The sequence below is a fragment of the Scylla paramamosain genome, chromosome 3, assembly GCF_035594125.1.
Source record: "Scylla paramamosain isolate STU-SP2022 chromosome 3, ASM3559412v1, whole genome shotgun sequence".
Classification (NCBI taxonomy): Eukaryota; Metazoa; Arthropoda; class Malacostraca; order Decapoda; family Portunidae; genus Scylla; species Scylla paramamosain.
Genome location: NC_087153.1, coordinates 31,397,364 through 31,420,521, shown reverse-complemented (window position 1 = coordinate 31,420,521; position 23,158 = coordinate 31,397,364). Strand labels below are relative to the sequence as shown.

At 34.9% G+C, this 23,158-nt stretch overlaps 1 protein-coding gene across 4 annotated transcripts; it reads right to left on the bottom strand.

The window, feature by feature from the left end:
- Positions 1 to 1,684: 1,684 nt before the first annotated feature.
- LOC135093670 (U4/U6 small nuclear ribonucleoprotein Prp3-like) lies at positions 1,685 to 22,388 on the bottom strand. 4 transcript variants are annotated; one of them, XM_063993175.1, is made up of 13 exons: positions 22,268 to 22,388; positions 19,352 to 19,565; positions 18,397 to 18,603; positions 17,147 to 17,249; positions 16,176 to 16,480; positions 15,823 to 16,011; positions 13,778 to 13,941; positions 12,926 to 13,154; positions 7,826 to 8,040; positions 7,548 to 7,694; positions 5,541 to 5,655; positions 5,116 to 5,261; positions 1,685 to 2,479 (listed from the first exon to the last, which is right to left on the bottom strand). In XM_063993175.1, exons 2-12 carry the CDS (start codon positions 19,547 to 19,549, stop codon positions 5,136 to 5,138), a joined length of 1,998 nt encoding a protein of 665 aa, XP_063849245.1. In that variant the 5' UTR covers positions 19,550 to 19,565; positions 22,268 to 22,388; the 3' UTR covers positions 1,685 to 2,479; positions 5,116 to 5,135. The 4 variants fall into 4 exon arrangements, with proteins under 4 accessions (XP_063849245.1, XP_063849253.1, XP_063849260.1 ...); XM_063993183.1 differs by having other exon boundaries at positions 2,475 to 2,493; XM_063993190.1 differs by lacking the exon at positions 1,685 to 2,479 and adding an exon at positions 19,677 to 19,824 and having other exon boundaries at positions 4,486 to 5,261; positions 22,268 to 22,369.
- Between the last annotated feature and the right edge of the window lie 770 nt (positions 22,389 to 23,158).

Here is a 23,158-nt window from a genome sequence, read left to right as displayed (position 1 = left end):
TCAGGCAGAATTTTTCCTTAAAGGCTGATAATCAAGACACTCTTTGAATAAAATAAATCAATTCTAAAATGAATAAAATATTATAATGTAAATGGAAATACAGTAATAGTATCCCATCCTTGCCATAGTGTGTATAGCCATTCTATCCTCCCTACCACAGGGATTCTTGTTTTGGGATAATACCCTAACTTCTTGTATATGGCAATTAAGTGCTATTTCTAGTTCCCATCCCTTAAAAAAAATAATAAAATAAATTAATAAATAAAATGAATAAATAAATAAATAAATAAATAAGTGAAATAAATAAATAATGAAACTATTTTCCTCTATTCCCAAGAAATCTATCTCTATATATGCAACAGTATGAACAACTGTTAAATACAAATGACATTGCAGTTTAAAAAAAATATGCCATATCTTAAAACAGAAATCACTGGCATTTTGAACCTATTTCAATTAAACTGTTTGTAAGAATGAAGTTGTCATGAAAGTTTAATGAAGTGTGAATTATTTTCTAAAGAAAGCATAATGTAAGTTTAATATTCACTGTCAACAACTAAAAACAAATTTCTTGAAAGTAATGTTGTGCAGCAGGTTTTCCAGTAATTAGTTCTGAAAAATAAAGTAAATAACAAATATAATAATAATAATAATAATAAAAAAAAAAAAAATAATAATAATAACTATAAATAATAATAACAATTCCATAAAAGTTGGTCATTGATTATATGGGGAAAAGTTTATTGTTTCAGAACTTGCTTGAAGAATCTCTCATACCTATTTGGGAATGTATGTGTGTGCATGTGTAGGCACCTTATTTTAGCTATCTCCCCTTCAAGGGTAGTTAGCCATTATATGTAAGTAGAAGTAAATTTGCAAAGATTTTGTCTGAAGCACTGAAAACCCAACCTGATAATATAAAGATTAATGAGCTTAGCCTACAGTGAAAGAGCCAAGATTTGATTTCCAGGAAGAAATATGTGGGTCAGTCTGGCACACTGAACCCTATGTTTATCAAATAAAAAGTGGATATAATTTAAGTATGAAGACTGTAACCTAGCATTCCAGCAGAAACTAGCTTGAGATAACAGAAACAAATGCATAAGACACTTCAGTACTATAGTAACTGAGAAAATATCAATTACTTCATGTATACAACTTTAATGCTGTTTCAGAAAGGTAAAATTTTCATAATGAAATTGTCATTAATTAATAATCAAATAATTGGTTTCATACAGTTGTCTACAGTCATGTAACATTTTAATTATGAGGTCTTACCATGGCAGTGAAGCATCAGGCACATTATCCAAAGTCCAACTGTACATCTTTAGAAAAAAAAAAAAAAAAAAAGTAAATTATGCCATGACATCATAGTTATGGTACCATGTGCTTTAACAATATATTTGTTGAATCTCTCTCTCTCTCTCTCTCTCTCTCTCTCTCTCTCTCTCTCTCTCTCTCTCTCTCTCTCTATATATATATATATATATATACACACACACCAGGCTGAGAGTCTAATATTAACAGGAAGTAACCCAGCTCATTGTGGGAGTGAAATGCAGAGGAGGGGATTCTCAGGCTCCTTGCATATATATATATATATATATATATATATATATATATATATATATATATATATATATATATATATATATATATATATATATATATATATGAGGTTGTGCACACCATAAACAGTAACTGTGGGGATGGTGGTTAACTTCCCCAACTGTTTGTTTCTGAGTTGGTTAAAAATCACTGAGTTGATGAAAATTGTCCTTTACCCCTTTCCCCAAATTCATACTCTTCAGGCCATGCTAATTTAAGTCACATCTTTGACTCTTAGTATATTCTGCGGTTTTTGTTGTTTTTTTGTGGTTAATGGGGGACTCCTATGTAGAGACTTCCATCAGCTGTCTCATAACTTGTTGTGCCAGTGGTCTGAAAAGAACCCTAAGTACATTGACTTTCCTACATTTATGCACATAATTCATGTAGTAAATGAACTTTGTAGCAAAAATGTAGAAAGTAACCAAAGTTGTGTTTTCCAGAAAACTAAGCCACAAATTATTCAACACCCTGCAATGCAGAAAGATTTTTTTCTTTTATACAGTCAGGTAACCACTAATACAGGGATTTGTTCTGCCATCAGCCTGTGTTGACACAATTCATGTTCAAAAGCAATGGCAGAAAATTACTTTGGTTCCAACCTGGCTGAGAGAGGCTCTTCAAAAACTTAAATAAAATATTTCCAGTCTACCTATAACATTGAAAATATGTCTATGGATAACTGAAGGTAATAAATATGTATTAACTCATAAATCATTAAAAGGATAACAAATAAAAGCTTATAGAGTACAGTAACAATCATTAAAAAAAATCATGTTGAGGCACTGTTTACACACACAACTGATGAATGCTCACTGTTGGAATCATCGTGGATGGCAGCAGCGGCAACAGCAGGAGTGGTAGCTGCAACCTGTTAGAGAAGGGCTGTGGCAAGATGTTATGTTCCCTTAATTATTTAGTATGTATGTGGATGGTGTGTTATATGAGATGTGAATGGAAAAAACATTACTGTAAGCAGAATTGAGTCAGGTGCATGTTAATGGTAAAAAAAAATGCAATTTAAAGAAACTGCTCTTTATAGATGATACTGCACTGGTGGTTGATTCAGAGGAAATACCAAGACAACTGAAGGAAGGAAATTAGGAAGCTGTAAGTAATAATAATCATGAAGTGTATGAAGATGGTATACAATAGGAATATATATATATATATATATATATATATATATATATATATATATATATATATATATATATATATATATATATATATATATATTTTTTTTTTTATGTGAAATTAAGATACTTGAATAGCTGAACTATTTCATATATCTAAGACTATTGCTGTGGATAGAGGAATAGATGCAAAGGTAAACTTAGAATGAATGAGGCAAGAAAAGTGTGAAGAATAAATAACTGTTGATGTAAATCACTTAGAATTAATTTAGATATGATTGTGTGAGGCATATTGTATGGTGCTGAAATGTAGAACATAGAAACAAGAAAGAAGAAAAGATAAAAATGCAATGAAGATGAGGCACATAATCATAAGTGGAGTAAAACATATAGATCACATGAAGAATGAGAAAGTGCAGAAAAGAACTGAGAGAGAAAAGACTGAGTAGAGGTGCTAGTGTTATAATGGTTTGGGATTGTAGAAATAACAGAATAGCAACTGAAGATAACCGGTTCTAATGTAACAATTACAGGACTAAAGGGAGTAAGGATACGTGGTTGTGCAAGAGAAAATCAGTTCTCTTCCTTGAAGCCTAGATGTTGGGCATGCTTATCCATTATTTTGAATTGGTTTTATTTGTCTGCTCTGCTGAATCTAAGATCCATAATACATATGATGAGGATCTGTTCAACTGAAGGCTTAGTGTAATAAATCACAGAATCACTGCCAATGCTAATGCAGAATAACTTTATACTTAAAAAACACACACAAATCTGGTGGCTAGTTCAAATTTTGATTAAAGGTACAGTGAAACCTTTAAAACTCAGTACTGTATAACGTGGAATTTGATATAGGTCAGCAAGGCAACAAAATATTCATTAAGATCAATTTTGAATTAGGGAAAAAAAAAAAAAAAAGGCATTTCAGCATGTTGCCAAGTTTTGACATCTTTGTTGTCTACACTCAGCATGCCTCACATGCATTTTCTTTGAACATATATCCATACTTAGGCTTAGGCACATGACCTCACTTTCCAGCACTGATTCATCTCAGTATGCTGCTGAATTATCTCCACATCTCATGGTTTACACTTCGCAAGGCTTGCCAACACTATCCCTGTACATGTACCCTCACTCAACCCTTCATTGATAAATGTTGTTTTAAGCTTGTACAGCTAGTGTGTAGCGCAGTCTTTTCAATTTTCTTACTTTATGGAAATGGGGGAAGGGGAATGGGAGATCTGCATAACTCAGAAAATTGAATAACTCAGCAAGCCTGAGCCCTATCATGCCAAGTTATAAGGATTCTACTGTACATTATAGTGCTGTGGCACATGTACCAATGAAGTACCAGACAACCTTGGATATCATTCTCCAACTGAGACAAGGCCTCATTTCATTCCATACTAAGACCAGCCTGGTCCCTACCATCACACAAGCTTCTGGCAAAAATTCACTTTTCTTGAATAAGAGCACCATTATGGGGAACTATTTTCTAGTCAGGTTGGTTCACAACTATGTAAACTTTTCTTGAAAATTTAGTTATTATGCAACCACTTATCTTATGATCCAACATATGGTACACATTTCTATTAACCAAGCTTTTTTTATCAAAACATTGCACGATAATTACATCTGCATTGATTTATTTACAACTCACTGCTTTTAAGTAATTTATGTCTAATTTTTCCTTATAAAAATACTGAATTAGCTGACATATGAGGAAAATTTTTCCAGGGAATATATATAAAAATTTATTGTGTTCAATTCACCCATAATAATAATAATAATAATAATAATAATAATAATAATATAATAATAATAATAATAATAATAATAATAATAATAATAATAATAAATTAAGTAATTATAAAGATAGGAGCACATCTCACTTACAGGAGTCATTAATTTGCCAGCTAATACAGTGTATCTAGAGAAATAAACAAGAGGAAGCTACAACAAGACCAGGTCATCTTATTCTCACATTTCAATTGTGAAGTACCCAATGTAACCAATACAAAAAGTAGATCTCATATATGTATTAATTTTTTTTTTTTAGCAGAGCTGTTGGGTACAGTAACCTTGTATCACAATTTACACTTTTTTAAGTGGTTTTCATAATTCCATCTACATCCTCCTTAGCATGCCTCCTACAGAATAGTGTACAATTAGCTGTTTTGGATCAATTGTAAGAGATAATATGATACTAAGGCTTGGGAATGTGCATTCAGTCACTATTCTTTGAGATAGACAATCTTACACTCGACCAACAACTATAGGAATTCTGAAGTAATAATGCATATTACAGAAAATATAAGAAAGTAAATGAACATGAAGACCATTTTCATTTGCTTCATAGCTATATACCTACATGATTTGAACTTCCCATTCCTAAATGCCACTATCAGCTTCTTCCAATATTTTCTTCCCATATGCCAGGTCCCAGTAGTGTTCCACTCCATGCTTTTTGAAATGATCCCTGGCAAATAATTCGGTTGGGCAGGCCTTAAATTGCATCTGTAAGGACAAGAAAAGTTTGTAGTATGTATCATCTAAATAAACAATGAAAAGTACTGATTTTTCCCAAATAGCTTCACAAATGGATCTGTCCATAAAAGAGTTTTGCTTGATACCATAACTACCTGTATAACAGGGTGACAGTTCCTGCAGAGGCATTTACAATATCACTCCCAAACATTCCTTTATATTTTAATTAATATTTTGCTGCCTTTGACTATTTTTCCTTAGGTAAAAAATAGTGAATGTGAAAAGTACATAAAAAATGCATCTTCTCACCTCTCCAAAACTTCTCTCTGAAACTACTCCTTCCCAAATTAACTGGCATTTGGACTCCAGGTCTGCATCTTTTGAACGTGACTCTTCTGCCCATTTAATGCGTTCCATCATTAACCTGTGAAATATATAAATGGCTTGAAATTATATACAATTATATAAATAGTTTGAATGGGTTAATGAATGAATGGGTTAATGAATTGAATGGGTTAATGCATTATATGATCACTTAATTTACAATTATCTCAAATATGACAGACATTTAATGTTATTCAGCACTTACAGAATATGAAATATTCTAAGTTCACATAATAAGAATTTCATAACTGTTAATTTTTATGCCAATTTTCACTGAACTACAGCAGCAAATTAATTTAGCAGTGTTACAGCTACTTATGATCATTATGACAATTGAGAACTTCTATGCAGAGGCTTCCTCCAGATGTCTCACAAATCACTGGGCCATTGGGCTGAAAAAGCCACAAATTATCTGACTTTCCTACACCCATGCACCATCCCTCTATTAAATTATCAACACAACACAATTAATGAAGTCAATAAACTTCCTAACAAAAATGTAAGAGAACTATAGTCATTGTATTTTCCTGAAAACCAAGCCAGATTGTTCAATATCTTGCAACACAGTAAAGCTTTTACTCTTAAAAATAAATACATAAAAAAACTTGTCTCACCTAGCTTCTCAAAAATGTTTAAGAAACACAAGTCTTAGAAACACGTATTCTTAGTATGTTCATATTTCTTTTACTCTGTGTAAGCCAGAAACAAAGTTGTAATAAATTTTGTCACTCAAGATTCAGAGCAGAAGACATCTTCAGGTTGAGATGGGTTTGTTTCTGCCAGTAACCCACTACACACAGGTTGGCAGCAAAGAGAGAAGATTCAAGAACTGCCTCCAAAAACAAGGTTAGATAGACACATCCATCTTCCATACCTCAGGAGCAGTGAGGATCAGGGAGACAGATGCAGCTGGTGTAGGGAGTGTGACAGCACAGTACAAATGTAAACAGTAATAGATCAGAGCTCATCTTTTGGTGAGGACTATCCCTGGTCTCAGTTGCCTTGTGTACATCTGCTAAATGTACATTGCATTACATGAACTTTACACCAAGATATACTGATGTGCTAAAAATGCATACATTTCTAAGACTTAAAAGGAAGATAAACATTTTAGAGGTCAGATAGTACTCATTTGGATAAAAAGTTCAACCATATCCTTTATGGATAATGTACAGTGTTTATGCTTTACAAAATGAGAAGCATTTCCCTTATTCATTTAAAATTGAGCAAGTTTAATAATAAAATGGAGAAAAACAAATTGGAATGGATTCCATGTTTGGAAAAGAACCAGCTGATTATGCAGTAAATACAGTAGCACCAACAAACACTAGTGGTGGCAAATTGGGGTGGCAACCCAGGAAATTTGAAATTACACTAGACGAAATAAGTGCCAGATTAGTGATGGTTGCCCTGTACTTTCATGAAGAGTTTCTTGCATGAACATAGGAAAGTCAAGTAATTAGAGGCTTTCTTCAAGGTGATCACACAATACAGTGGTGCTGCATAGTGTCAGAGCTTTCAAAGTCCCCCTTTATTGTATTTTCCTGCAATAAATTCTTCTGCCTACCTTCAAATAATTTTTTTTGAATGTAGTATATGAAAACAACATGCAAACATTTTTTTTATCATTAGCTATTTTCCATACATGCATGATAGCATCTAAGAATATCCTAGTGACTAGAACAAACAAATAAATGCAATAAACAAAAAAAACTCAAACAGATGACAATTAATAAATAAAAAAGTCCACCAATTTGCACCTCGACATTAAGTAAGTTACTTTAGGAAGCTCCTTGCAAGGTGGTGACCAAGAAAGGAGTCTTATTTATTTATTTTTCTTTTCACCATGAAACTTTGTTCCTTGTATTCTACATCCCTCTTTATTCTGTAATTTTTCTTACTATTTGGATGGTTAGCTTGCACTCTGCTTACCTCTTATACTTTTTTTGCTGCTTTGGACCTCCTTCCACAACCACAACATTGATGTCCTTAAATAATACCACTGTGCCAGTCATGAAGAGTTGCTTGGCATTGGTCTCTACCTTGAACTTATGAGAGCCATTAGAAAAGTCAGTCACTCTGTAAAAAATTAGTTGCCTTTATTTATTTATATGTTTTATAGCTTGCATTATAAACTAAAGCAAATTCAAATTTTGCAAGGAACATATATTTCAAATTACTAAAATAGAACAGAAATCATTAAGTCTTACTTGTACACAGTAACATGAACTCCAGTGGAGATGTCTTCTTTAATTTTGCGAACTTTCTTATCTCTTTGCTGCTCAGGTGTGAGCTTCCGGGCAGCATTGGCATCCTGATGAGCCTTAAGCCTCTTGGCCATCTGTTCCCGCACATGCTTTTCCATTTTGGTGGGGTCAAGGACAGCTTCTGTCCCTAGTACCCTCATCAGGTTAGCCATGCGCACCTGTAACATCACATGAAGACATTAACATATTATGTATGCAGCAAGCTCTTAATATATGCAGGGTATTTATGCAAAGCCAAGTTATGCAATGACTAGAGATAGGGGGAGTTATCTAAATCACAGTAAGTTTAGGAAACACAGATAAACATCCCATCTCCAACATATCACAAGACTGCACAACATGAAACTTTTTAAGAGAACAGAAGCAGGGATCCACAAACACACAGCAGCAGTGGAGCTGACAGGACATGTTTTCTAGTGCTCTGCATATAGAAGGGAAGAATAACACAAATCGCTCATGGTGGAACAAGATTTGTTATGACGACCAAGGAATACCTAGGTGGTAAATAGGGAAGGGAGGAACAATACTGTGAGTATAGTTATCCCATCTCTAGGAAAGTTTGGTTTGGTTTGTTTATATTTTGGACAAACATGGCAGAGGGTGGCAGCCCAAAAGAAAGGGGTTCCCTTGAAGGTTTTACTGGAGAAGAAAGAAAACTAAATTATACGCTTCAGTGTAGAAAAATTTTGTATATATGGAAGAAATAATGGACAAGTTATTGGAGAGAATAAAGATATTGGAGGCACACCAGAGGGAGACAGGTAAGGAGTTGGTGACTATTACAGCAAAGTTGATTGAGATGGAAGATAAAAATGAGAAGTTAAAGGTGGAAAATCACTGTTTAAAGAAATAGATAAAGGAAAAGGTAGAAACTGTTCAGAAAGGAAATAAGGAAATGAAGGAAAGTGTAAAGGATGTGGAAATGAGGCAAAATAAGTGGTTAAATGAACATAAATTTGAAGAAGAATCACTAAAGAAAATAATAGAACAAGAAAATGAGAAACGAAACCTGAAACAAAGTGGTAAATGTTATTAAAGAAGAGAAAAAGTTAGTGAGAGACACTGTAGAAAAATATAAACAAGTAACTGTATTTGGTTTAAAGGAAGAGAAAATAGTAAGCAGAATTCAAAGAGAGGAAAAGGAAAAGAACCTGTTGAATAAGTTACTGAAGAAAGTGACGAGTGAAGACAGCAGGTAGTAAAGTAGGTGAAGAGGAAAAAAATGAGACTCTAAAGCAGTGGTTCCCAAAGTGGGCGGTACCGCCCCCTTGGGGGCAGTGGAAAGATCTGGGGGGACGGTGAGGAAGAAGGGGGCGGTAGGGGGCGGCAGTCCGAAGTTGAAGTCAGAAGTTCGAACGTTTGTTTGACGATTTGTACACAACACGTGCAGCAGGACGAGTCAGTGGACGACGCATCAGGGTCCGGTTACCGCACGCCGCTCTGGCCCAGAAGTGGCAGAGGAAGAACTGATTTCAATTCAAAATGACACTGAGCTAAGGCCAAAGTTCAAAAAGTCATATCAAGATTTTTGGTTACAAAAAAAAATCTCTGACTGCTATCAAGTGCTGTGGAACAAGGTAAAGATGTACTTTATTACCTTCCCAACATCGTATTTAGTAGAACGACTTCTTAGTGAGTTGCAGCCTGATGTTGAGAAGCTTATGTCCCTGCACCAAGCACATCCATCCCATTAATATTAAGTGTGAGACAATGAAGGTTACTGGTGGAATGTTTATTTACCATTCCATGCTGCTGAAACAGTTAAAACTGCTAAAAAATAAATTGGTTTACAAAATTGGGTTTTATTTGTGAAATACACATTTGTGTTTAACCTTTCTCTTTTCAAATTGCAGCATACCAAATATCAAGAAAGAGGTGTTTGTTTCCATATGTGTCTGTGTGTGTGGGGGGGGCGCTAGGAATTCACCGGGGAGCCAAGGGGGCGCCAGCCTGCAAAAGTTTGGGAACCACTGCTCTAAAGGATAAGGTTTGCAACACAGGTACAACCAGAAAAGGTAATTAATAAGTTTTGGAGGTTGTCTGGAGATGAAGAATATAAGAATGCAAGAATAAACAGGGATACAGATAAGGATGAGACTGAAAGGTTGAAGCAAAAGGAGCTAGTAAATGAGGCTAAAAAAAAAAAAAAAAAAAAAAAAAAAAAAAAAAAAAAAAAAAAAAAAACAATGAACAGAAGAGAAGTTTCCTGGAGGGTTAGAGATATGAGAATAATGAAATGGTACATCAAACAGTAAGTATAGTAAGTTATACAACTGTAAATGGTTTAATTTCAACTAAAATGGAATTAAATGAGTTATTAAGCAGAACCACACCGCATGTTGTAATATGAGTCAAAATGGAAAAATGAATGGGGAACTCCTGACATTGGTGATGATAAAACAGAAGTGACAAGAGAGGAGGTGGAGTGATCATTCTGACTAAAAAATATGTTAAAGTGAAGAAGGTAATAAAAAATGAAGACAAGTCTGAAATTCTACAAGATGGAGATGAAGTGGAAATAAATGGAAGGATAATGAATTATGTATGTGCCACCTATGACCAATGCTTGGCAAAAAGAAGAGCATGAAGAAATGTTGGTAGATGTGTTAAAAGGTCTTGAAAAGATAGTGATGGAAAGTAGTGATATAGTTATTGTTGGTGCTTTTAATTGTAAGGAGATAAATTGGGAGACACTGGCAACAACTGGAAGTGAGAACTCATGGAGTAATAGACTATTAAAAAGGGCGGTGAAAAACTTGATGATTCAATGGACTGATAGTGATATCAGATTTAGTGGAAGAGATAAAGCATCAAGACTTGATTTAGTGTTTACCAAGGACATGGAAATTATTGAAACTATACACTATGACAGCCCTCTAGGTTAAAGTGATCATGTGTTGATGGACTTTAATTTGAAAAATGAAAATGTAATCATTGACAAAAATTGTAAGGTGAAAAGATTTAAATACAATAAAGATGACTTTGAAAAATTAAGAAAGCACTTTGTTGCCATGGGCTGGAAAGACTTTGAAGATGCAGAAGATGTTCCGGAAAAATGGGATGAATTTATAAGGATATATAATTCTGGTGTGGAGAAATCTGTACCTAGAGGAGGAGCAAGATGTAGAAAGGGTAAAGAATGGTTCAATACAGAATGCAAAAAGGCTAGAAATTGTAAGTTAAATATTTGGAATAGATGGAAGAGGAAAACTGAGGAACATATTGATGCTAGAAACAAGTATGTTGAGATAATAAGAATGGAGAGAAGAAATTATGAACGAGATATAATAGATAAGTGCATAAATGAACCCAAACTATTTTTTAGACATATTAATGGGAAGATGAAGAAGGTGTATCAAGATTGAAAGTTGAAGGAACAATCTATGAGGATGTACAGGACACGGCGGAGGTTATGAACAATAGTTTCAGATCGGTATTTACTGTGGAAGGGGAGTTTGATGCTGGAAGGGATAAGTTGGTGAGGAATATACTAAGTACAGTCCCAGTCAATTATGAGGAAATACTTAAGATGATGGAAGAACTTGATGTAAATAAAGCAACTGGTCCAGATGGAGTATCAAACTGGATACTGAAGGAATGTAGAGAACAATCGGCTGATAAAATTCAGTCTAGTGGTGACATCACTATCACAGGAAAGGGTACCAAAAGATTGGAAGAGAGCAAATATTACACCAATATTCAAAGGAGGAAATAAGGAAAATCCACTAAATTATAGACCAGTGTCCTTGACTAGTGTTGTAGGAAAACTATGTGAAAGAACAATAAAGGAAAGATGGATGGAACACTTGGAAAGAGATAAAGTTTTGGTAAATTATCAATTTGGATTTAGGAGGGGAAGATCATGCTCCACGAAATTATTGTCCTTTTATTCAAGGGTAGTTGATACTGTGCAGGAGAGAGATGGATGGGAGGATGGTGTCTACTTAGACTTGAAGAAAGCATTTGGTAAAGTACCACACCAAAGATTGCTATGGAAGATAAAAAAATGATGGAAAAATAGGAGGAAGACTGTTGGAGTGGATGGAGGATTATCTGGCTGATAGAGAGATGAGAACTGTAATACAAGATCAAAATTCATCTTGGCTGAAAGTAACTAGTGGTGTCCCAGAGAGGTCAGCATTGGGACCAATAATGTTTGTAATACATGCGAATGACATATTTATGAACTAATTTGCGGATGATGCTAAGCTGATGAGAAGGGTAGAAAATGTAAATGATTGTATGGTAATGCAAGATGATTTAAATAAGATAAATAGATGGAGTAAATCTTGGCAAATGGAATTCAATTTAAGTAAATGTAAAGTAATGAAGTTTGGTAATAGTAAGAAAAGAATACATCATTATGAGATGGATGGTGTGAAGTTAAAGAAATCAAAAGAAGAAGTGTATCTGGGAGTAACAGCTACTGAAAATTTGACTCCAGACAGAGGCATTGATAAAATTACTAGAGATTAATTTTTTGAAAAGCATAAGAATGGCATTATCATATTTGGATGAAGGAATGATAAAAAAAAAAGTTGTTGATTTCCATAAGACCAAGACTGGAATATGTGGCAGTGGTGTGGTCTCCTCATACAAAGAGGAATATTATAAAATTGGAAAGAGTACAAAGAGCAGTCACTAAGATGGTTCTGGAGTTGAGTAAGTTGACCTATGAAGAGAGATTAGGAATATTGGAAATTCCTACCCTTAAAAATAGGAGAGAGAGAGGGGATCTAATAAACATCTATAGAATGATAAATGGTATGGAAAATGTGAACAAAGAATGTTTTATAAATTTAGACACACAGAGTACAAGGGGACATAGTAAGAAGTTGAAGAAAGTTAACTGTATAAGAGACATCAAGAAGTATAATTTTCCTCACAGAAGTGTGAACAAATGGAATGAACTCAGTGAAAACGTCATCAATGCCAAAACTGTCCGTGCTTTTAAGACCAAACTGAAGAGATATAGAGACAGGATACGATGAGATTACTTCCCTAGATAAATACAACTAGGTAAATACATAAATGCAAGCACACCTTGGGTTCTGGGGGTGGTTCTAGGCCTAAACGAATCTTCTCCTGCTTCTCTTTCCAAGTCTCTCGTCTATTCATGCGACGCAGCTTCTTCCGCTCTCTCTTTGTGAGGAAGACTTGGAGACTCACAGGTTTAGTAGGATCTGAAGGGCACTTAACCTCAAGTGGATGTTCTATTAGCCTAGTTATGTAGTCATCCTTTACCTTTACAGGTTCTCCTTCCTCAGGATATCTGCAGGAAAAAATGTATTCTAATGATTCTAATAGAAAACTGTATTGTATAATAGAAATGTTATGAGCTTATATGATTTTCAATTACTGTGCATTATGAACCATATTTCTATAAGACAACTCTGTATTAAATGTATACCAAAAAAGTGGATAAATTAAATAATTTGATGTAATGGACATTTACATGCCTTGATTCATTCCAATAACTGCCTTCAAGAGCTTTTCTATAAGCCCTATTGTGTGCTTTGTTTAGGTCCATGAAGGTTGCATAATATTTGTCACTCTTCTCTACCTACTTCACTGATGCATGATCTTCACAACCTTTTCCCTTCCTGAAATCTCCTTGTTCACAAATTCACAAATTCAATTACTTCTAGCTTTCTCTCAGAGAGAAATCTACAAATTTTTTTTATTCTGCAGTACATTAAGCATACTTGCCTCCCTATAATTATTGCACTCATTTTTACAAACTTTATCTTTTCAAAGAGCCACAATTGCCTTTCTCTATACATCTAGCACTTGCCTCCTTTCCATACCAGATGATGTAAGAAAACAGCTAGTTGTAAAAATATAAAATAATATGCTCATTGATTAGTAAGGCAATATACCATCAACTGGGCTCACCTGTTTCCCTCTAGTATTACAGCATCCCACCACTCTACATCTGGTAAACCTGATGGTCCACTCTTCAACTCTCGCTGTTCCAGCTGGGCAAGTTTTGCAGCTGAAGAAATACCCGTTTTCTTGGCCACCTGTGATATTTCAAACTGCAGCTTCTCCAGGCGAGACTGTGGGTTGCAAAAATATAAATAAATAAATAAATAAATAAATAAATAAATAAATAAATAAAGTAAAATAGAAATAAATAATAATAATAATAATAATAATAATAATAATAATAATAATAATAAATGAGCCAATAAATGTAATAAAAATGTATAAATACAAAGATAAAAAATAACTTATTGTCAATCTAAAAGTGACAGCCATGAATACGAAAAGAATAAGTATTTCACAATAAACTCTGGTACATATTTGTACATACAGATATATATATATATATATATATATATATATATATATATATATATATATATATATATATATATATATATATATATATATATATATATATATATATATATATATATATATATATATATATATATATGCTTTGGAATGGATACAGAAATGTGAAACATATAGGCATATAAATATGCTGTGGAAATTATACAGAAATGTGAAACATATAAGTACAAAAATATTATAAATAACAATACAGTGTATATGATTCAGTAGACACCTGCCAAAACAATAATTAACCTCAGGGAAGTTACATAATAATACTGGCATAGGTGGCTGCTGTGAACTCGCCTCCAACCCAGCTATGACAATCCCGAATGTCTGCTGTTGCGTCTCAGAACACAAGAGGGTAGTTATACCCTGTCCTCTCAAGACAATTCTCTTCCTTCTCACTCTACACCACATGAACCTTACATACCTTAACTCAAAAATAAATAAATAAATAAAATAATAACAATAATAATAAATAAGTAAATAAATAAATCAATAATTAAATAAAAATGACTAAGTTGAAAAGCTTCAGAGTCCATATCTGGGAAAGGGAACTAGAAATGTTCCCAGGTCAGACCACTCTTCTGGTATCAACTCAGTGTCTTGATCTTGACACTTTCTGCAACTATTTCTATATTAACTTCTCCAGCCTTAGATCCAATTTTCAATCTGTGGAACATCTCTCCTCTTCTAAACATTATCTTCTTTTCCTTACTGAAATACAGGCGTCTAAGACTATTGAACCCCTCCTCTGTTTCCTCATCCTTTCTTAATCCTCACTTTCATTTCAAAACTGGGTGTTACATCTATGTGAGCAACAACTAAACTTGTTCTTGTCCCCATACTCTTAAGTCTTCTGAATTTTCTACCATTAAGCTTACTTAGATTTTGAAGTTACTCTCAAACTGAATTTATCTGTGTAGTATATATCTCACCTACTACTATTAATTATGAAAAATTCTTCAGCTAAGTGTTTGACTTCCAAAGTAGACCACAATTTGAATTATTTTCCTTTTATAAATCTTCCCATTCTCAGAAATTTCAATGGTGAACTAGCCTTTGATTTTGCTATTCTCCACAACCTACAACAATTACTACAACACTATACCCATATCCCTGCAGATATACCCAACATTCTTGACCTTTTCTTAATATCTAATCCTTGTTTATTCTGCCACTTTGTCCTCTTTGTAGGGCTCCTCTAATCATGACTTCATCTTGCTCTATTGCTCCAATTCCTCCCTCAGGCTCCCTCCAAAGCCCAAATGTCTTTAGCATTTTGTCTTCACTAATTAGAGGGACATAAAGCAATATTATATTGACTTTCCAAGTAATGACTAGTGCTTCTGTGTCAGTAACCCATCTCTATGCTGAGCACATAACAATAGTGATTGGCATGGAGGCATATATTCCTCACTCTTTCCCTGTGACCTCAAGACTTTTCCACTGCCAGGCTCCAGTGACATGGTTTATCACAGCCAGCTCACAGCACTTATGGTTCCAGATCTCAACAATGTGTTGTCCTTATATACAAACATCTTGAAATGCTTATATGTAAAGTTATACCTATATGTACAGTAGAAAGTGGACAATACCTTGGCTCTTTCTCTCTGTGCCAGCTGTATAAACTTTCCCTGATCATGGAACTTGAACATCCTTTTCACCCGAACTGGTGGCCGCCCACCAATCCGACCATCAAAGAAGTTACTCTCAGAAGTGTCCTCAAGAGGCTTCTCCTGTAGCTGCTGTTTGAATTCCTCACGCTTCTTGGCTCTGATGTTGGCCTGGTGGAAATTATCATTATTATAAGTGTCATTGTTATTATTACATTCATTTTCATTACAAATAACTTAGATACAAGGAGCTAAAAATTATTAGATCATGCTTGATAAAAATGTGCTGTATTTTTTGTACATTTTTAAATACTAAAAGACATTTTAATTTTCACCTTTAATGTTGGAATCCGTTGAGTCAGATGAACCTCTTTGCCACTCTGATCCACTGTCCGTCCTTCTGCATCAAGGATGAGTGGTGTTGGTTTGCTCTGCTCCCCAACAGGCTTAGCCACAGTAGCAGCTGGGGGAGGTGGTGCACCAGCAGGTAGTCCCATTTGTAACCCTGGAAGCCCAAGGGCTGGGTTGCTCCCCAGTTGGGCCTGAATGCGGGCTTGCAGCTCAGCAATACGAGAATTTACATCTCCACCAGCAAGGGCCCCTAGCAAGGAGGGTGGTGGCCCAGGCATCAAGGGAAGTGCTGCAAAAAAAAATTTACTTAAATCTACTTACATTCCTTTAATATATTTGTATGTATTTCAGTATTCCATATATATTGCATAAGACAACTATTGAGAGTATTAAAATCAAGGGGCTAGGAATCCTATTTCAAAAACACTTGATCTTCCTATAAAACAAGAATGTAACAAAATTATATGAATTTCTTTAACTTATGTTAGTTTACTAACTAAATTATTTCCATTTCCTTTATTTATATTAGTTTACTGTTTGTTTTTTTATTATTTTCCTTTCTGCTTTCTGTTAGATGCAGTCTACTCTTACTGAAAAAGCAAGCATGAGGGTAGGCAGGGTAAAGGGGGATTTTTTTTTAGTCAATTCTATTCAATGGTAATAAGCAATGGTACTGTAGCTATTTAACATCCTGACAATCAGAGCAATGAGAAAAAGAAGACCAAACTCAAGAACCATAGTAAACCATTTTTTCCTGACATTTGGTTCTTTTGCAAGCAAGGTGGCACACAAGAAAAGACAAAGCCATTAAGACATATGAATACACTCAAACCTCAGCTTCTTTTCATACATCCTTTCAAATTCTGTTACTAATCTAGTTACAGAATTGCACATCATAGAGGAGGAAAACAAATTAATGAAAGAACACTACCACTGAACAGAGAATTCACCTTACCTGCACCATTAGTGGTTGGCTTAGGCTCAGGAGGGTGTAGGCTAGCCATAGCCTTCTTTCTCTCTTCAATGACAGCTTGAGCTTTAGCCATTATGTCCTTAATCTGCAGTAACAGAGAAAGCATCTACAGTTTTAAAACATAGTGATGTTAAAGCCTCAACTTAGTATTATAGTTGGAACAAAAGCAACTTTCATAATTTAAGATATTAACAATGATCATCCAGATAACCACAAAAGTCTTTCTTTTTTTCTATACACATATATACACCTTATCATTGCATGTATCAGCCCTGTTACTAGTATTATACAGGTGGCTCTTATTATGTGTTGTGTGTTAAATCATCAATGACACTTGTAGCTGTAAAAATAACTTGATAACTGCAGCATTCAGGAAAAGTGCATTTCCTTACACAATACATACAATGCACCAATGCTGAAGGAACTGTTGTACCTGTTCAAACCTAGAATGTAATTAAACTGTAAACACATAAGCAAAAAAAATGCATCTGATCTTTAACCAAAATCATTACTAAAAAGCTGGCATATGGAGGATAAGCAAAGGAAGGGAAAGGTATTTGTGCAACTCTTCCCATGTTTTATGCCTATTTGTTTGTTTGCATTAATTAAGGTATGTGAATAAATGTGGCTATGGCCATAGTGTATCATATTATCAAGAAATCATAATCTAATACCATAGTGTGGTTCCTACAATAGTGTAAATTATCAATAAGATCTTATCTTTAAACTTACTTTAATCATATTTATTCCTTTTATTTCCAATGCAATGTAAATTTTGTGTCACCACTGTCTTAATAATAAGCCCTTTATCATCATTACTATATTAATGCAAAGACTAAATAAACTAAACTTCTTACAGTACATGCAATTTTCATGATACAATTAAAGGCATGCTTTCTCTAGCTGAAAGACAAGCAAAATATATAGTTTCCAAAATAAAGTACTAAATAGGGTGATAATTTAATTCATGCATCTTATTCAAAGAATCTGTCATTGTGACATTATGACTCATTGAAGTTTAGCAACCTGGCTGTTTGTGATTCACCCTGTGGTGAATGTTTTGACATACTCCATATAAATTTGCACATCTTATGTTCCTACTTTGTATAGTCAAATAAACTAGCATGCTATCTTGAAGGGCCTTCTTTGCTTCCACACTTACACTGATACCCTTTATCCCTTACACTTTTCTTTACTACAGAGCTTTATCTAGTATCTCCCACTACAATTACCTGTTGTGCCTGTATTTGGCCTGGACTAACTGTATTGTTGGGCCCAGATGAGGGAGGCTGAGGAGGTTTACTCTCTACAGGAGGCTCTTTCTCCTCCTTGACTCTTGGCCTCTTACTCTCCTTCTCACGTTCATTTTCATCTTTGTGAGTGCGCTTCCGTGATGAAGTTTTGACCTTCGCCCCCATGTCTTCCAGGATTCCAAAAGCCTGAAAGAGCCATTTTGAGAAAGAAGATTCAATTACATTATACAGAAGGTCCACAGTTTTGCATACACAGATATCAAACTAATGGATTCAAATAATATATAAAAATATCCTTTGACATATAACTAGACAAGAAGCACAGTTTATGGTAGCATTCACACAGTGTAGTTGTCAACAAGCTCTCCATTTCAATGAAAGTACAGTCATCCCTCATTATCCATGGGGGTTGGGTAACAGTAACTAACAGACACACCCATGGATAAGGACAATCTGTGGAAAAATAGTGACCACCCCTTAAGAAAACCCCTCAGCCCCCAAAATCTTGTTTAAGTAAAGAAAATTGCATGTATATGGCTACAAACATTTTATTTATCAATTAAAAAAAAAAAAAAAAAGCACACACTGGTAGATTGCTTTTCATTGCCTCCTCTTGATTTGAATATTTGCATTTGTGGTTAGCAGCAGTTCATGTACAAATGAAACCATGGAAGCTAAAACTGTGGTTAACACGGGATGACTGTACAGTGATTTCATATTAAAAAGCTGTGGATATTCACATATAACAAATTAACCTCAACAAAAAATAAAGATACAATGCCTCTAAAAATAAACTTTAATCGTAATATCCTCTATACATGATTACACTGATTTAAAACAATGATCAGCAATAACTGAACTACTGAACTATTCTCAGCATATTTCCTAAGTCATCATAGTAGATTTTTTTACATCATATTTCTACATGCCTTACCTTCTCAGCCAATTTGTATGCCAGACTCTTGTCAACATATCCCATGAGCTTGTCTTCAACTTTTCTCTTGTCCAGACCCGAGTCCACAGCATGGGTGATGGCTGACACCACACTGGACCGATCCCGTGACACATACTTGTAGACCAACTTGTCCACTGCCCCCTTGTACTCCTCATATTCACGTTTTGAGAGTGACATTTTGCTAGCCTAGTGTCTGAAATGTTTATAAATTACTTTAGAAAATTTACATAATTTATAAATGCAGAGATTATATAACAAAAGATACAACTAAAACCAGTCTGGTACTAGAAATTTATATGATTACCTATATATTGTTTTTTTGGTTGTTCTGTGTGGTTTCACTATGTATTATAGTGGTTAGCATACTCAGCTCACAATCAAGAATGCCTGAGCTTGAGTCCCCAGGTATGGTAAAGCAGATGGGCAAGCTTCTTAATGTGTAGCCTTTTCACCTAGCAGTAAGTAGGTATGGGGATGTAAGCCAAGAGGTTGCAACCCCACTGTTTTGGTGTGTGGCACATGAGTGGTCTCACAACCATATGATAAATCAATCCTACTACCTTTCCTTTTCCCTCCCTTCAACGGGGATCCCCATCCGCTAGGTACCAAAGATGAACCCACTCCCCTTCTCTTCCTTAAGGGATGCTTACAGGCTAGGTTGGTACCCCTGGCTGACATATGCATATGGAAAACTTCATAATTACAGCATTTTACACACAACAGTATTATAGTACATATTGTGTAATGTATAATAATACTTGTTATGAGTAACAAATATAATCACGTACACAATTTAAGAGATGTGGTTGGCTGCTTGGTGCAAGATTTGAACTCTGCTTACCCCCACACCATTCTCCCCAGTAAAGCTACAGTCACACCACTTCCTAGACCTGACTTATTTTCATCTGACCTAGACCTACATCTTCCTTAATATGAGTCAATTGTCCCCCATTGGTATGGTGACATTGGCCTACTGGTGCAGCTCATAATGCAACAAACATCCTCCACAATAAGATGATGGGCAAGAAGATGCTCTTGCTGAAAAAGGAAGCAAGAACAAGAACAGCTGCAAAATTCAATGCAGCAGGTTATGATACAGAGAAGAAAAGACAACCAGCAATGAAACCAGCTGATATTGTCATGGGTTTATAATCATAAATACATCAGAATCTTTCACTAATTATAAGAAGAATTATTTTAACTAAATTTGCTCATCATATTTGATATATTTTCCTATAAATCAGAGATCATTTGCTACTATAATATCCAAGTAAAGCACTGGATTAGTCCATAAAATATACAAAGAGGAAGACAAAGAGGTCCATATCAGGACCCCTTCCCAAACGGCAACAATATCACCTCCCACTCCATCCCCCCACTACACATGTGGCCTCATCATGTTTATAATACCACAAAACAGATAAAGGAGCTACACAACTGACAGGTTAATTTATAGCACAGCCATTAATCTTATCCTAAGACTAGTATCTATGAGCTATAGGCTCTTTCCATAAGGAAATAGCTAGCTGAGTGACCAACAGGCTATCATAGATTAATAAACCAATGAAGGACTTATTGTAGGGCAAATTAGTTTTCATACTAAAGGTATGCCTCAGCTGAGGTAAGTCAGCTGAGGCACTGTCTTAAACATCACAAATAACTGATATCTTGATAACTATACATAGAAACATTTAGAAAAATAAAATAGAAAAATAAATAATCCTGGAAATGATGTCTGTGTAACATACAAGCACAAAACTCACGTCATGTAGGCTCTGTGACCTTGCCATAAACATAAAAAAAATTAGGGGGCACGTGTCAAGTATGACTGTAATAGCACTCAAAGTATGACAAAATGTTTATAACTGAGGCTTGTGGATAACGGCATATTAGGATTTCAGGGTATCTATAGAGTCGATCATGCAGTGCCATTAATGAGGCCACCAGTTACAACTTTCCATGGCAGGTTAAGTTATACTTTTCATTTGTTTTGGAGATACATCATGTTCTGATAGAGGCTCACTGCCATTTGTTATAATGGCTAGTCAGTGGAGGAAGGTGAAGCAAATAGTGCCTGTGTTCAGCAGGCAAAAAAAGTCACTATGTGGGATATTTAGTAACACCAACACCAGTGTTTAAGATGATATGCAAGCAAAGAAAAGGTTCATATTCATTAAGGAAACCACCAAACTCTACTCACCTCCACTGCCTTGAGAATTTCCACACCACATTTGTAACTCACATCAGAAAGGTATAATGGTATAATTTTTGAGATCCTTTGTTACGTTAGGTTATGCTGGATTAGGTTAATGTCCTACCAGGGGGAGTGGCTAGGTTAGGTTATGCTAGGTTAGGTTAGGTCAGGTCAGGTCAGGTTATGTTATGTTATGTTATGTTTGGTTGGGTTAGGTTATGCTAGGTTGTTAGGTTAGGGAAATTCGATATATTAAGGGAAATTTCCTTAATATTTGAACGCCCATATTTTACTTGTTTTTCATTACCATTACAAAACCCCTGATTCCCCACAAGTCCCCAAACTTGTTTTGTGGGGTTACGGCGGTGTTGGGTAGGGAATGAGGGGGCCGACTTCTTATTAAGAAATACCACAAGTTCTCAATTGTTTGGCAAGAAGGATTAATGTAGTCATATTATTGCCTCTTCTCTTTATAAAGACTTTTCACTCACTACAGTACCTGCATGATGTAAACAATCACCAAAATATTTTAACATTATCGCGAAAGTCAGCCAGGCATAATGGTGAAAAATGTAACCCACGTATGGACGAAGGCCGCGTTTGTGCCTCACAGTGCTGTTGAGAGCCCCACCCACGCCCCATTCCTCGCCTAACGCCTGTCCAATACGCTTAGAACATTACTAACATAGAGTGTGACCTACCGACAATAAGAAATGTATCTACAGTGTACACTCCTGGGTGTAAATCAACATTTAGTTTGGGCCTCCATCCATACCCCTCCACCGTCCACGAGCTGTACACACACCACTAAATCCTGCTCACCTTGCCGTGTAAATACTCCAATAAAAGACTTCACGTGGACACAAATAAAAACATTTGAATTCATCTGAATAGAATCTTCCCAAGCCAAGTATTTCGGTAATTGTTATAGGTGAATAGACAACAGAGGTTTGCAAATTATTAAGTTCGTTCTGTTATGTATATCGGTAATGCTAACAGGAAATATACGTGTCACTGGGAACGTTTTACCATAGATACCCAGCATCAATTAATATAGAAGCACAGACTCACTGTTTTTTGGGACGGTCGGTCTATTTTGTATCATTCCGCAAGTATCATTATATCTCAAGACTACTTTTTAAAATGACCATCTCTTCCTTATCTTTCTTCTTCCTTCTTCTTCTTCTTCTTCTTCTTTATGTCCTGACTTTTTAGTTTATTGTAAAAATACGGAAGGGTACACGGGACATAAGAGTATAAAAAAAAAAAAAAAGGAGGATGCAAGAAGTCACTGGGCACATGATGGCATGCATGAGTTCCATTCGATATATATATATATATATATATATATATATATATATATATATATATATATATATATATATATATATATATATATATATATATATATATATATATATATATATTTTTTTTTTTTTTTTTTTTTTTTTTTTTTTTTGCCAAGGGCAACAAAACTGAAAAAAAAAAGTCCACTGAGGTGCCGGTCCCCGAACAGAGTGCTTCACTTACTAAGCTGGTTCCAAAACATGTATTCTTTTCGCTTTTACTTTCCTACGATGCAGGCTGTGATG